General features: G+C 31.4%; 1 protein-coding gene and 1 long non-coding RNA gene across 3 annotated transcripts; one reads left to right on the top strand and one right to left on the bottom strand.

Annotated features, from left to right (window-relative positions):
- The first annotated feature begins 2 nt into the window (after positions 1-2).
- Positions 3-9277, top strand: LOC108871965. Of its 2 annotated transcripts, XR_001958678.2 has the most exons (7): positions 3-425; positions 502-659; positions 732-852; positions 922-4121; positions 4209-4345; positions 4602-4681; positions 4791-9277. XR_001958678.2 is itself a non-coding variant. In XM_033292221.1 (4 exons), the coding sequence occupies exons 1-4, from the start codon at positions 378-380 to the stop codon at positions 982-984; spliced, it is 390 nt and encodes a 129-aa protein (XP_033148112.1). In that variant the 5' UTR covers positions 82-377; the 3' UTR covers positions 985-2211. The 2 variants fall into 2 exon arrangements, 1 of the variants encoding a protein (XP_033148112.1); XM_033292221.1 differs by lacking the exons at positions 4209-4345; positions 4602-4681; positions 4791-9277 and having other exon boundaries at positions 82-425; positions 922-2211.
- Positions 6002-12893, bottom strand: LOC103868423. Its single transcript, XR_632884.2, has 2 exons — positions 11531-12893; positions 6002-11294 (listed from the first exon to the last, which is right to left on the bottom strand). It is a non-coding gene; the product is annotated as an uncharacterized LOC103868423 (long non-coding RNA).
- Between the last annotated feature and the right edge of the window lie 88 nt (positions 12894-12981).

Genomic DNA, 12981 nt, shown 5'->3' on the forward strand with positions numbered 1-12981 from the left:
CAATGTGTTTTTAAAGAGAATATTTTAGAAGCGTTTTGGAAGCGAGATTCCGTAAGCTTCCACAAGGTTCCGATTCCGATTCCGGTTCCGAAGCGGGAAGCGGACGTCCGATGAAGCTTCCGTGCAACGTAGGCTCTCAGTACGATGTCATCCTCACGTGTCTTCATAGACAAAGATATCCAGCCCACGATTGATTACTTTAACTGGTTAGTAGTTGTAGAGAGAACAGTAATATGTTTGTCAATTCAAAGTTGTTTTCTTTTCAGTCTCTCTTGAGTGAGCTTTAATAATTATGTTTTGTAAATTGTCTCAGGTTGACTTCTAACCCAGAGATTGCAAATCGGGTTAATGCAGATTAGGTTACTAGGGTTGAGACAATGACAATTGGGCAGATCTTTGCTTACATCAAGCAGGAATATGCCAAGGTAAATAGAACGTTAAGATACCTCTGTAAAAAACGAAGCATATCCATGTCATTCACTGTCTTTTAACCTGTTGCAGGAAGCTTCTTTTGACTGCATAGCCACAATTGATGATGTTGAGCGTGACAGTGCATGGTACTATATTGCCTGCGGCGGTTGTCAAACTAAGGCCACCAGAGGTCCTTCTTCGTTGATGTGCGCCAAGTGTGGCAACACTAACGTTTCTGGTGTAGCGAAGTATGCATTCTAACCTCACAATTTCATGCTTCATATTTCTAGAATTTGATTTCTGTTCACTTTTATTCACAGATATCTCGCAAAGATCTCTGTCTACGACAATAATGACCAGGCTGTTTTCATCCTACTTGGTGATGCAGGAACTGAGTTGACAGGGAAGCAAGCGGCAGAATTGGTTGACAACTACTTTGAGGTACGTAGCCATAAACTCAAGCCCTCACCCAGTTCATTAGAACTCACGTTATTCCTCTTGAATTTTTAGGCAAATCAAGAACTTGGTGCTGGCCATCAGATGCCTGCCCCCCCCCCCCCAAGCTTTAATTGACACCATTGGACAAACTCATAAGTTCAGGGTCAAGGTGTCTAACCTCAACTTCAGCGGCAAGATTCAGGCTATAACTGTTACTAAGGTTTTCTCACCAGAGATTCTGCCACCTGTGCCAACTCTAACTGAAATCCCACTTGATGCGGAAGATGAAGTTTCTTTGGCTACTGCAAGTGTCGTTGATGGGTCTGGAATCAATGCTGATGATGGAAATGAAAGTAGCAGTAAAAGGGATGAATCACAGAAGGCTAAGCGTCCTAAACATGGCAACTAGATCTTACGCCACTCACTTCGTACGTGCTGAGTGGTCGTCCTTTTTTTTTCAGTTTGAGTCAAGACTATGATTTTAACGTTATTTAAAACTTTGCTTTGGTTTAATATTTTCAAACAGATTGATTTTTTCTTTAGTCTTTGGTTTCATTGCAAAGAAAAGAGAAATATAAAAATTTTGAAGTTAGTGGTGCATTTAAATAACCAAAATTTTAAGATAACACAACATATACATCATTCAGATTACCAAAATAATGGAAATACTATCATCCAACGAAATTTTAAGATAACACAGCATATACATCTATGTACCTTATTACACTTTATGGATAAAAAATAATGAATTACTATATAATACCAAAACAAATCTACCAAGTAATTTCCTTAATTTTCTCAAAATATAAGGTTATCAAATATTTATTAATAATACTATTGGAAAATATATCAAGACATCTTAGGTCAAATACATTTCATATAAGGAATTAATCTTCAAAATTGTAGCCTTACAACAAAGTAGATACAGCCTGGAAAAAAAGAGAACACAACAGGCACCTAAAATTAAGCATATAAAAATAAAACTATCGCATGTCCACAATTGTGCAGCGTTAAGTTTTTGCGTCTATTTTGGTGTGAGTATTTCGGTGTTTAGCTCTAGAAATTAAGACATCATTTGAGTATTTACAAAATTTAGCTTGGTTTTAGTTCGATTATTTTAATTTTCCGCTTAATTTAGATAGCAAAAGTAGGAACCGGTTAATATCCAACTACCTTCATCATATTTATTGTGTTAATCATGGTACTTTTTTTAGTTCTTATTAGATTTAAAATTAGATGAAATTGGTATAAAAACAATTCCGGATTGAAAGTTAAATTAAAATAACATAAAATAAAAGAATAAATATAGTAAACTTTAAAAGTGTTGACATTCTTAAAAAACATATATGTCAATATAAAATAGAAATAAGCTTAAATATGGTTTAATCACAAAATTATAAGATAAACATTTATCAATTTAATAAGTTATTTAGATCTGCTTTTGATTCTCAGTAAATCACATTTACATTTTTTTAAATTGTTACCTTCAATCTATCTATATACCATTAAATTTTTCCACGTTATTTATAAGAATTTAGGTTAGAACATCACCAATTAATGCATTGAGAATTTTTTACAAGTTTTAAAAACTTTCTAAATTGCTTCTCCCTATTCCAACACCTTCGCAAGCTTAAGAATAGTGGAAATAAGTTTCTACTGTAACATACAAACAATATTCCAAGGTTAGAATTTTTTAAAATTTACCAATGACTAATATATCTGCATATGTGTAATGCAATCTATCCATAGTACTTTATGTAGTAACTAATATGGAATCGTTCATACTGAAATCTACTACATATTTCACATTTTTATAACAAATGATTATTTACAAAAACATAAATACCAAAAAAGTTTATTGAAAATAAATTATGGCTTCAAAACTTAAAGAATTACTGAATCATTTTATTGGTTATCAAAATTTACAGATTTAAGTATTAAAAATCATTGCACATTTATAAAATTATATATTTATATGAAATAAAGGTTATTTACCTATATTTCAAAAAATAATTAAAAACCAATCAGATGATCTATAAAAAATATAGAATATACATAACATAACAGAAAACATTTTTATTTTATTAAATGTAGAGTATTATAATTTTTAAGAAAGATTTAAATATGATTACTAAACTATTAATAGAAACATTTAATATGTTAACATAAATTAATGATATTTCAAAAAAATAAAATATTTTGAAACAAATAAATGATATAATATTTTTTTTTTAAAAAAATAAATCTAAGGTTTAAGTTATATTTAACATTAGTATTATATAATGTTTATAGACAAACAAACCGCGCGTAGCGCGGTAAAATCTCTAGTGTATATAAAAGACTATAATCTATCTATCTATTATAAAACACTGTTTTCTCTCCTGTGAGAACGTCACCTAGGATTTCACCTAGGAAAGTCGAGTCCTGGCGTTGCAACACGTGTCCGGGCTGATACAGCACTGCGTTTCATTTAAGTTAGAGTGATATTCATGCGGGCTTCGCTACTTCATGGTTTATTGGGCTACGAAAAATAATAAAAAATCTAGCCCAGTTGCCGAGCTCTCCTTCTTCTACAATGGCCGCTTACAGATTCGTAGGTTTCCCGTCTTCTTCTTCTTTATGTAATCCGAGCAACCGACGGTGTAGATTCTGGATGCAGCCGTTACGGAAAATGCATTGATGCGATGCCATTGACGACATTCTTAACTCCTTAGCCCCACACCATCCACGATAAATCATTCATTGCATCTTAACTCTCATCAAGGCGGTGGAACTTGATCTATAAGAAGGTAAACTTTCTTTGCGTAAAACTCATCTCACAACTCCTACAACACTACAAATTTCTGAAAAACTTCTTTCTCTCCATCATCCATAACGTTTACTCTTCACCGCAACAAAACTGGCGAACCCTAACCTCCCCATCGTTTGCGGAGGACTGTAATGACCGGACTCTTGCCGTCGTGTCTGGATTGCATAGAGCTTGAGATATGCGGAGCATAGACGTGGCCGTGTTACTGACTCAGGAAACAAAGGAAGAGTAACGGCAACGGGAGTCCAGCAGACTAAAAGATGCACTCTTAGAGAGGCGGAGGCCGAGGACAATATCAGCTGCGAGAATTTTGAAATATCCAAAAGTAAACCTTCAAGAGAATCAGTTAGAAAAGTAGTTCGTGAACAAGAGAAGGAAGTTATGTTATTTGATAATGATAGTGGTGGCTCTTACAAGGCGGCTGCACATGAAAAAGATGGAGATAATGCTCTTTTCCCTGAAAGTATAAATCTTTCACTATGTTTATGATGTTAAATATGATCATTTATGCATAGTTTTGGTTTAATATTTTTGGTTTGTGCTCAATAAGGTGACGACAACAGTTCAACATGGTACGAGAACGAACTACTATGGGCACCTTCGTCGCCAAAATAACTGAAGATCGGTATTGTTCTCTCCAAAGGTGAAGTACCTGGTGGGTGCACACTGTCATACATGAACCATTCGGTGAGTCAAAGCCTTACTCTACACCAACTACTCGCTCCATATCTCTCTGTCTTAAGACTTAGGACTCAAGAGTCATCTCATAAAACATTCTTAAGAGCAGAGTAGCAGGATCACTCATATTTCATAATTTGTGCTCTTTTTAGAAGTTTAAATTTGATGTTAAGATTCGAGCATCAGTGTCTTAAGTAATCAAATTTGATGTCACTCCTTAACTTCAAACTTACTATTCCCATCCCTCAAATCTTTTTTTTCTCAGTGTTGTGTGCAGGTTGATGTTGTCCTAAGATTATCATCTCTAAGTTTTCTTGATGTTGTATAAAAGACATGCATTGAGAGGTACGGTACTATTCTCAAAACACTAGACTTTGATTTCGTTTGCATAACACATTCTTTCTGTAGTTTTCTGATTCTAAGTACCTCTGCTTCCACTTTGTGATTCACTCAGCTGAAGAAGCATCTCATCACTGCTAGCTATATTGATGATGAAATATCCATGTTACATGAGATGGCTAAGAATGCTTGGATAACGGTTCTTGGTGAAGCAACATCCCACAATAGTGTGAATCTCACTTAGCCTTTAGTTTGAATCTCAACCCTCTTAATAGTGTGCGTCAGAGGAAAAATGTGCGTTACCCTATATATCTATATCTAAATTATACTATATATCTATGTTAATATCATTAAAATTTAATTATATATCATATACGATAGATAAAATTGATTGTTTTGATTTATTTAACCTAAAATGATTGCGAATAAACAAAAGCGGTCATTTGATTTATATGCGCACGTCAATTTATTACATAATAGTAATTGATTTCTTAGTTATTTAATATATAATTATTATTTTATTATTTCATAATATGCAAAAAACATAAAAATGAATAAATATAAAATATTTATTCTGCACTAGGTGCGGATCTTAACTTAAGTATGTATCTCTTTAATAATTTTAAATCTTAAACATTTTTTAAATCTCAAGCCAAAACAAAATGACGAAATGAGAATAAACTCAAAAATCAATATTTATATTAAGCAATAACCAAAATAAAAAATACGACACAAAAATGAAAAAAAATATTGAAGATAGATAGGATTAACACGTAAACGTAAACTTCTCATAAGCATAATTAACTTTTAAATTGCTAAATCATGATATAAAACCGAGCTGACATAGTTTCATTGTAATCAAATAGTCCGCCTGAGATTCTTCGGCCTAAACATTAGGTTCTTATGCTATAGGTGATTTTTAGACCTAAAATATTTTTAAAAATGGGATCAGCTCATCAGTAAATAAATTATGTAATTAAAAATAAAGTTTTTAAAATGCATTTTCCGGTTTTGGCGGGAAAATGCATTTTCCGGTTTTGGTGGAAAAATTATGTTTTCTGGCTTTGTCGGGAAACTTCCGTTTTCCAGTTTTGGCGGGAAAATTGTATTTTCGGTTTTGGTGAGAAAATGCGTTTTTTTTTGTTTTGGCGAGAAAATGCGTTGTTTCCGGTTTTGGTGGGAAAATGTTTTTTTTTTTGCGGTTTTGGCCGGAAAATGCTTTTGAAGTTTTGGCGGGAATATGCGTTTTTTAGGTTTTGGTCGAAAAGTGTGGTTTTACTTGTTTAGCCGAAAAATGTGTTTTAATGAAAATGTGTGTTTTAAATCTTTTTGCGGAAAAATGCATCTTGCGGTTTTGGCGGAAAAGTGTGTTTTTCCGTTTTGCGAGAAAATACATTTTTTTGTTATAGCGAAAAAATGTATATGCAAAAAAAAATAGAATTTACGGTTTGAAAATAATATTTTGATTTTAAAATGTCATTTTTGTCATTTATTATTTTGGACTGAACTAGATGCATCTGCATCCAGATGCACCATCAAGACTCACCTTCATTTGGGTGAGAATTTGAGATGATTCAGCTGGGTGATCCATCTGGATGTAGCATTATAATGCATTAAACGAACATCAATTTGCATCTTCACCCAGATGGATCACCTGGGTGAGCAAACGAACAGGGCCATAGTGGCCTCATATTTTTTACTATCAAGTAATTATATATTAGAATAATTTTTTTGTAACTGAATAGTATTAGAGCTATAGATTATAATAATATTTAAAATATGTTTTTAACGATGAATCAATATTTAGCAGATAATAATATATTTATTTAAATTTAGTAGGAAACTTATAATTATGGCAGTTAAAGTTAGTAATATATATAGCTCTAATACTATTCAGATACAAAAAAAATATTCTAATATATAATTACTTGATAGTAAAAATATGATATAGAAAATTATTAAGAAATGAAAATAGAGAAAAAGATCAAAATAGCACTAAATCAAGTTTTTGTTCTCAAACTAACACTCAAGGCCAAAAGTCACAAAAATAGCACTCAAGGGGTGGGGTTTAGGGTTTAGAATTTAGGGTTTAGGATTTAGAGTTTAGGTTTTAGGGTTTAGAGTTGAGAAGTGAGGTTTTGGGGATAAGATTTCAAATTTTGAAAATTAAAAAAATTTAAATTTTTCAAAAAATAAAATGCTATTTTGGTCATTTTAGTTTTTGAATGCTATTTTTGTGATATAAACTTAGAAAGGTGCTATTTTGGAGATTTGCCCATGAAAATAATCGAAGAGGGTCATATTATTTTTTTATTTGTCAACAAAAGAATCATATTGTTAAATAAGCAATATATTATATGAAAACTAACAGAAAAAAATAGTGGAAGGATACATATGTTTTTAAAGAAGTGCATAATAGGGGTTGACTCTCGTATGTCACGAGTATTAGCAAACAATCTGAAACCACTACACTAAAACATCTCTAAAATGTGGCCTCTAAAACTATTTATTTGATTGTGGCCTAAAACATATGCTTCATCAGCCTTATGCAAAGGACGGGCCTCTCTGCAGACATCTGTTTGAATAGAGCTTCTGCTTCTTGGAAGTTTCCGTTTCTCGCGATCTGAGAACTGCAATGGAAGTTAGATGTGCTCGTACTCGTCTCCACAAAGTTTCGTGTTGTTGTATGTGTATCACAAAATATATAGTTAATCATAAAATAATATAGTTTAATCAAATTTAATATGCCTTTAATATGTACTAGAGTTTGTTTAATAGCATAGACATATGAAATTCTTTAAAACACATTAATATAATGGCTGCACAAACATGTATTCGTATGGATATTTGTTCAATTTGTTATATATAACATTTATGATACATTATTGATTTTAATTGTATGTAATTTATTGGTTATATAAAACCAATCAAAATAATATGTTATATCACATGTTTGTAATTAATAATTTTTCTACTACAATAACCAATTTTTGATGTATTTATTTATAAACTAACACACCAATTATTAGGTTTATTTATATTAATAAATCTATCTTTTTAAAATAAATTATTTAGAAATTCCTTAAGAGAGCCATTTTTAAGTTTTTATCACAAAAATAGTCTTCAATAAAGAAAATGACCAAAATAAAATTTATTAAAGGGTAAAAATATAAGGTTTATTAAAGGGAAAATGATCTTAGGGTTAACTAATCTAGACTTAGGGTTTAGAGTTAATGGGTGAGGTTTCGGGGATAGAGTTTCAAATTAAAAAAAAAATAAAAAAAATAAATATTATATTTTCAAAATAAAAAGAGCTATTTTAGTTATTTTCTTTCTTGAAGGCTGTTTTTGTGATAAAACTTAAAAGCGCTATTTGAGAAAATTATTCTAAATTATTTTATATCAAAAAAATGTACTTCAATTTTAATAGAATAAATAGATAGATTTATCTCTAGATTTTTATATGTCAGATACATGGTTGGTTCATTCAATTGGGTGGTTCACCTTTGTCTTGGAATTCACATAAACATGACGTTGTCTCCTGTTCTTCAGCAAAAAAGCAGAATATCGGGCAATAGGTGATACTGTGGCGTAAATTACTGTGTCTGCGGGAACTCCTTGCTGTGTTTGGAATTGATACTACATCGAGCATTACTCTGTATTCAGACAGTTTATCGGCAATCCAATTGGCTGCTAATCCGGTTTTTCATGCTCGTACAAAACATATCGAGAAGGAGTGCCATTTAATTCAAGATTGGATCAAGAAAGGTGTGATCAAGAAAGGTGGTTCGACCAAATCGCAACTGGCTGATATTATGACTAAAGCGTTGGGCCGAAAGGAGTATGAAGCTTTTCTTTGCAAGCTGGGTGTTCTCAACCTCCACACTCCAGCTTGAGGAGGGTTATTGGGCCGTACGGCCCTTTTGTATTGTAAATCTATTATGTACAAGTTAGGTTTAATACTTTGTATGTGTATCTATCTATATAAAAATATATTCGCCTCATTCCTGCTTTGCCACGTCATAAAGTCGGTTCCTGACAGGCCGACACGTGTTGGGGTTGGATGATACTCACCGTTTTACTTAATCACAGTTATTAATGGGCTTTTTTTTTTGTAAATAAATATTTCAGATCAGTGTTTTAGGCTTAACACAATTGGGTTTCTAGGCTGTAGGGTAACACATGAGAGGGTCCCACATGAAACGGCTTCTTCTCCAAAAATAATGTCGACGAACGAAAGATAGATCTGCTGCATTTTAACAACTCCGGTTCAAACCTACGGCCAGTGAAGATTTGCTGCACCGGCCACGCTGAATTCCGATCAAGGTTAGTTGGAAGGCGTCGTATTTGGCTGTTCGATTCCACTTCTTCTACCTTTGGTTGAATTTTGGAACCGTTATGGATTCATGCATCCTCATTGACTATCACATTAAATCATTCAATGAACCCCCTCATTAAAACATTTTAACTCAAATATAACTAATCTTAACATAAATAATCTTTCGACACCCTAAAATTCTCAAAACCCATAAATATTATTATATACTTCTCTTAACAAAATTTTACAAAACATACATACAAAGGGATTATACAATTACATCACAAAAAAAAAGCATGAATTACTTTAGGAATGACTCAAGTTTTGAGTCATATTCGCAAAAAAAAACCTTAAATAAGTTAGTTTAATTAAGAATATTATAAAACAAAACATTTGAATTAAAACAAATATTAAAAATATAATGTTATTTATCAGAAAATAGTGAAATTTACTGTCATTATAATTCAAAACAAAAAAATAATTATAATGATCTCATAAGTTTTTCATTATTTTTTCGTTTATAATATTTTTTAATCTATCATAATTTTAAATTACTTCATAAATTATTATAAAATCACTTTTATTATAACTTCCCACCCGTAGGACGGACCGGCCCTAATTGTATATAAGGCGTTGCCTTCCCATGAAATAAAATAAGAAAACCTTTTATAACTACTAAGGTTTCTTGACAAGAGATGAATATAATCATTGATTATATCTACAAGAGAGACAAATTTGGTGAAATTAGAAAACCGTATTAGAACAGATGGAATTAGAAAACCGAACGAATATCCAATTCATGCTCACCCCTAGTCAATCCTGTATAGAGAAGTATGGTCGCAAAGACACCACCACCAGCAAATGGATGCGGCGGCTACCACCGTTGCTTGCTTTTTGTTCATATCATTTCATTTGTGTATAGAGTTTTAGAAACATTTCTAATATGATAAGAAGGGTCTAAGAAGAATACATTGGAGAATGTGTTTGTTACTTGTGTATCAAGTTTGCATGTGATAATGATAGAAACATATCAATATCTTATTTTTGTTACTTCGTTCATATGAATAAAATAAGTTCTCCAAACCTTTGCAGAGTTTACAACATTCATTGTTTCCAATATGTTTGTGTGAAACATGAATGTTAATATGTTATAGTCTGAGATATTACGTGCAAGAGATGTAAACATGTATGCATAAATCAGAACTCAGTAGATTTAGTACTACTCAAAATAGAAAGTCATGAACGTGGTGATTTTGTTAGTTGACATCGTGTTTCTAAAAAATGTATTTTTAGCAAAGCATATAAAACCAAACTAATACATAGACAACCCGACTAGTAGAATGGGTCAATCACACGTCTCAACTCTCAGCTATATAATAAAAACCTATTAAAAATGTACACAAGTGGAGGTTAAACGCAACACCTGGTATGTATTGTAAAAATTTAGAAAATACAAAGTCAGCAAACGGCTCATCTTAGAAAAGGAAGTATATATATATATATATATATATATAGATAGATGGTTCTATCGATGGTCATTTGTTTCTATCAACCAATAAACAGAAATCCATTAAAAGAAAGATCGATGGAGACGACGACAGGTTTGATCGTCAAAATACTGGGTCCGCTTATAGGCATCATACTTGTCATTTTGGGTATCGTATCCTATTGTTACCAAGAGGACCGCAAAGACACAGAGGCTGCTGATAACACGGCTACAACCGTGGTTTGATATACTTTAAGTACTGCTTTTTCAATTCGTTAAAATATTCTTCTTGTGTGAAATTGAGTTTGTGGTGTGGGAGAGATGTAAATGAATTTGTTAATCGTTATTTCAACTTTAGTTTATTTGGTAAAAAATTAAATCGTTATTTGTTTTCTGTATTATTAACCAGCCGATTAAGATTTTCATCGATGAAGTTAAAAGTATTTGAACCCGTGCCACTTGTTACAAAAGAAAGAAAAGAATACAAGAAAGCTTTGGTGAACCTTTCAAACAAATTAAGATACCAAGTACTGAAATCTATCTTTGTTATGTTTTTTTATTTAATTATGCCTTGGTGAACCTTTTACAACTACAACTCTACAAGTAATAAGGGCATTAAACAAAAAAAAACAGTACGCGTGAGCTACTAGCTCATTGTGCTGCTTCAATCTGGATGCTTCGCTTGTGACGAGTTTATGGAATATGATACCAAGTTTACTGTTGATATTACTTTTCTTCTTGATAGGAGAACAAAAACCAATCTCTTTTGGTCTGTTGGATCTTCGTATCACATACCCATCTTACAAATGCATGAACTAGAGAAAATGTTTTAAACTCGGATTAAGTCATGAACATACGAAGATGTGATTGTTTATCTATATTGAAAACTAAAATAAAAATAAAGATGATCTGGACTTGTTTATGTACATGAGAATTGAGATTCATGTTCATTGTAGATGTGAATACATTGAAGCATTGAATGGTTTGCATGTAGTATCTCCACAATAGATAAGATACAACATGAAACATAACACTAACTAAAACATATTACCTTTCCTGTTGTATTAAGTTCTCCGAAGAGTATGAGGATGAACTCATGAACGTCTTCTGCTTACTTTACTCAAACCGAGAAAACTTAGCCACTTCAACGTCGATGTAATACTGCCTTCGCTATCACAAAAGTTTTGAAACGCCTTCTGGAGAGGGCCAGTAGAGGACTTGGCCAGTTGGCCTGACATCAAGACAGTCTCTCTAACCGGTGGTAGGAAATACAAGATTTGGATAACTCATTTACGTAGGATATGATTTGCCCTAAATTCTTAAAAGCCAACAAAACAAGCCTTTGGTTTTTTACTTTTCTTGTGACTTCATCCAACTTGCCTCCTTGTATATATATATAAACCTAAGTTATACAAATTAAAGATTGCATAATAAGGCGCTTATAGGAAGCGCTAGTTGCTTCCAACAACAAACAAAATAAAGGAAGACTAGGTAATAACCCGCGCTTTGTGCAGGATGTGATTATTAGTTTCGTTATTTTTAATAAAAATACATTAAATCTGTTTAATCTGGATATTGGTTCGGTTTTAAGTTTTTTTTATTGGTTTTAATCTTCTAAAATATAACTATTATTTTAAATTAATATTTATTTTAGTTTACTCGGTTAAAATGTTTGGTTTTCTAGTTTTTCGAGTAAAAACCAAAAAATAATATCATTTATTTATTTTCATGTTATGAGTTTTAGATAGTCGTTATGTCGAACCAATAGTTTCATATTATAGTTTCTAAAATAGTTTAATAAAAAGAAAAAAGAATTGTTAAGATATATTATTTTACTACATTTGGTTGGTAGTGAAAGAAGCATTAAGAAAAAAGTATTTCAACTTTCAAAAAAATTAGATACCTCAGTTGTGGTGAATATTTAGTTACAAGGTGGTCACATCAAGGTGCACATATATATGTATGTAAGAAATATATATAAATAGTTGATAAATATATAAAGATATTATTAATTAATACTAAATGACATTTTTGTTCAAAATAATACATGAAAGATAAAATTAAAATTAATTTAAAATAAAGAAGGCCTTCATTAGTCATTTTTTCATATAAAAAAAATAAAATTGTAGGGGTGGGCCAGATCGAATATATGGGTATTTAGAAGCATTCGTGTCGATTCTATCTTTAACAACCTAGATATTGGTGACTCGGATATCCGAAGTGTTTTAGAATTTTAAAGAAAATCCGATTTGATCCGTAAATAAAATAAAATTTTAAAAATAATTGAAAAATTAATAATAACATTTTATTACAAAATAAAACATTATTAAAAATTTTAAATTCTAGTACCTAATATAATAAATTTAATTCATAAAAATATTATAAAACTGATATAAAGTATAATATATATCTCATATATATATAATTCTTTACATATATGTGTATATATATATGCATATAAGAGATCGAATTAGATATATATTCTTAAAAATATTGGTATTT

Source organism: Brassica rapa, chromosome A05 (assembly GCF_000309985.2).
Source record: "Brassica rapa cultivar Chiifu-401-42 chromosome A05, CAAS_Brap_v3.01, whole genome shotgun sequence".
NCBI classification, from domain to species: Eukaryota; Viridiplantae; Streptophyta; class Magnoliopsida; order Brassicales; family Brassicaceae; genus Brassica; species Brassica rapa.

Excerpts from the sequence above, each read along its gene's own strand:
- LOC108871965 (XM_033292221.1), top strand. The coding sequence starts at position 378 with ATGACAATTGGGCAGATCTTTGCTTACATCAAGCAGGAATATGCCAAG. Across the intron at positions 660-731 it reads AACGTTTCTGGTGTAGCGAA|ATATCTCGCAAAGATCTCTG; the intron begins GTATGCATTCTA and ends TTTTATTCACAG. Across the intron at positions 853-921 it reads TGGTTGACAACTACTTTGAG|GCAAATCAAGAACTTGGTGC; the intron begins GTACGTAGCCAT and ends TTGAATTTTTAG.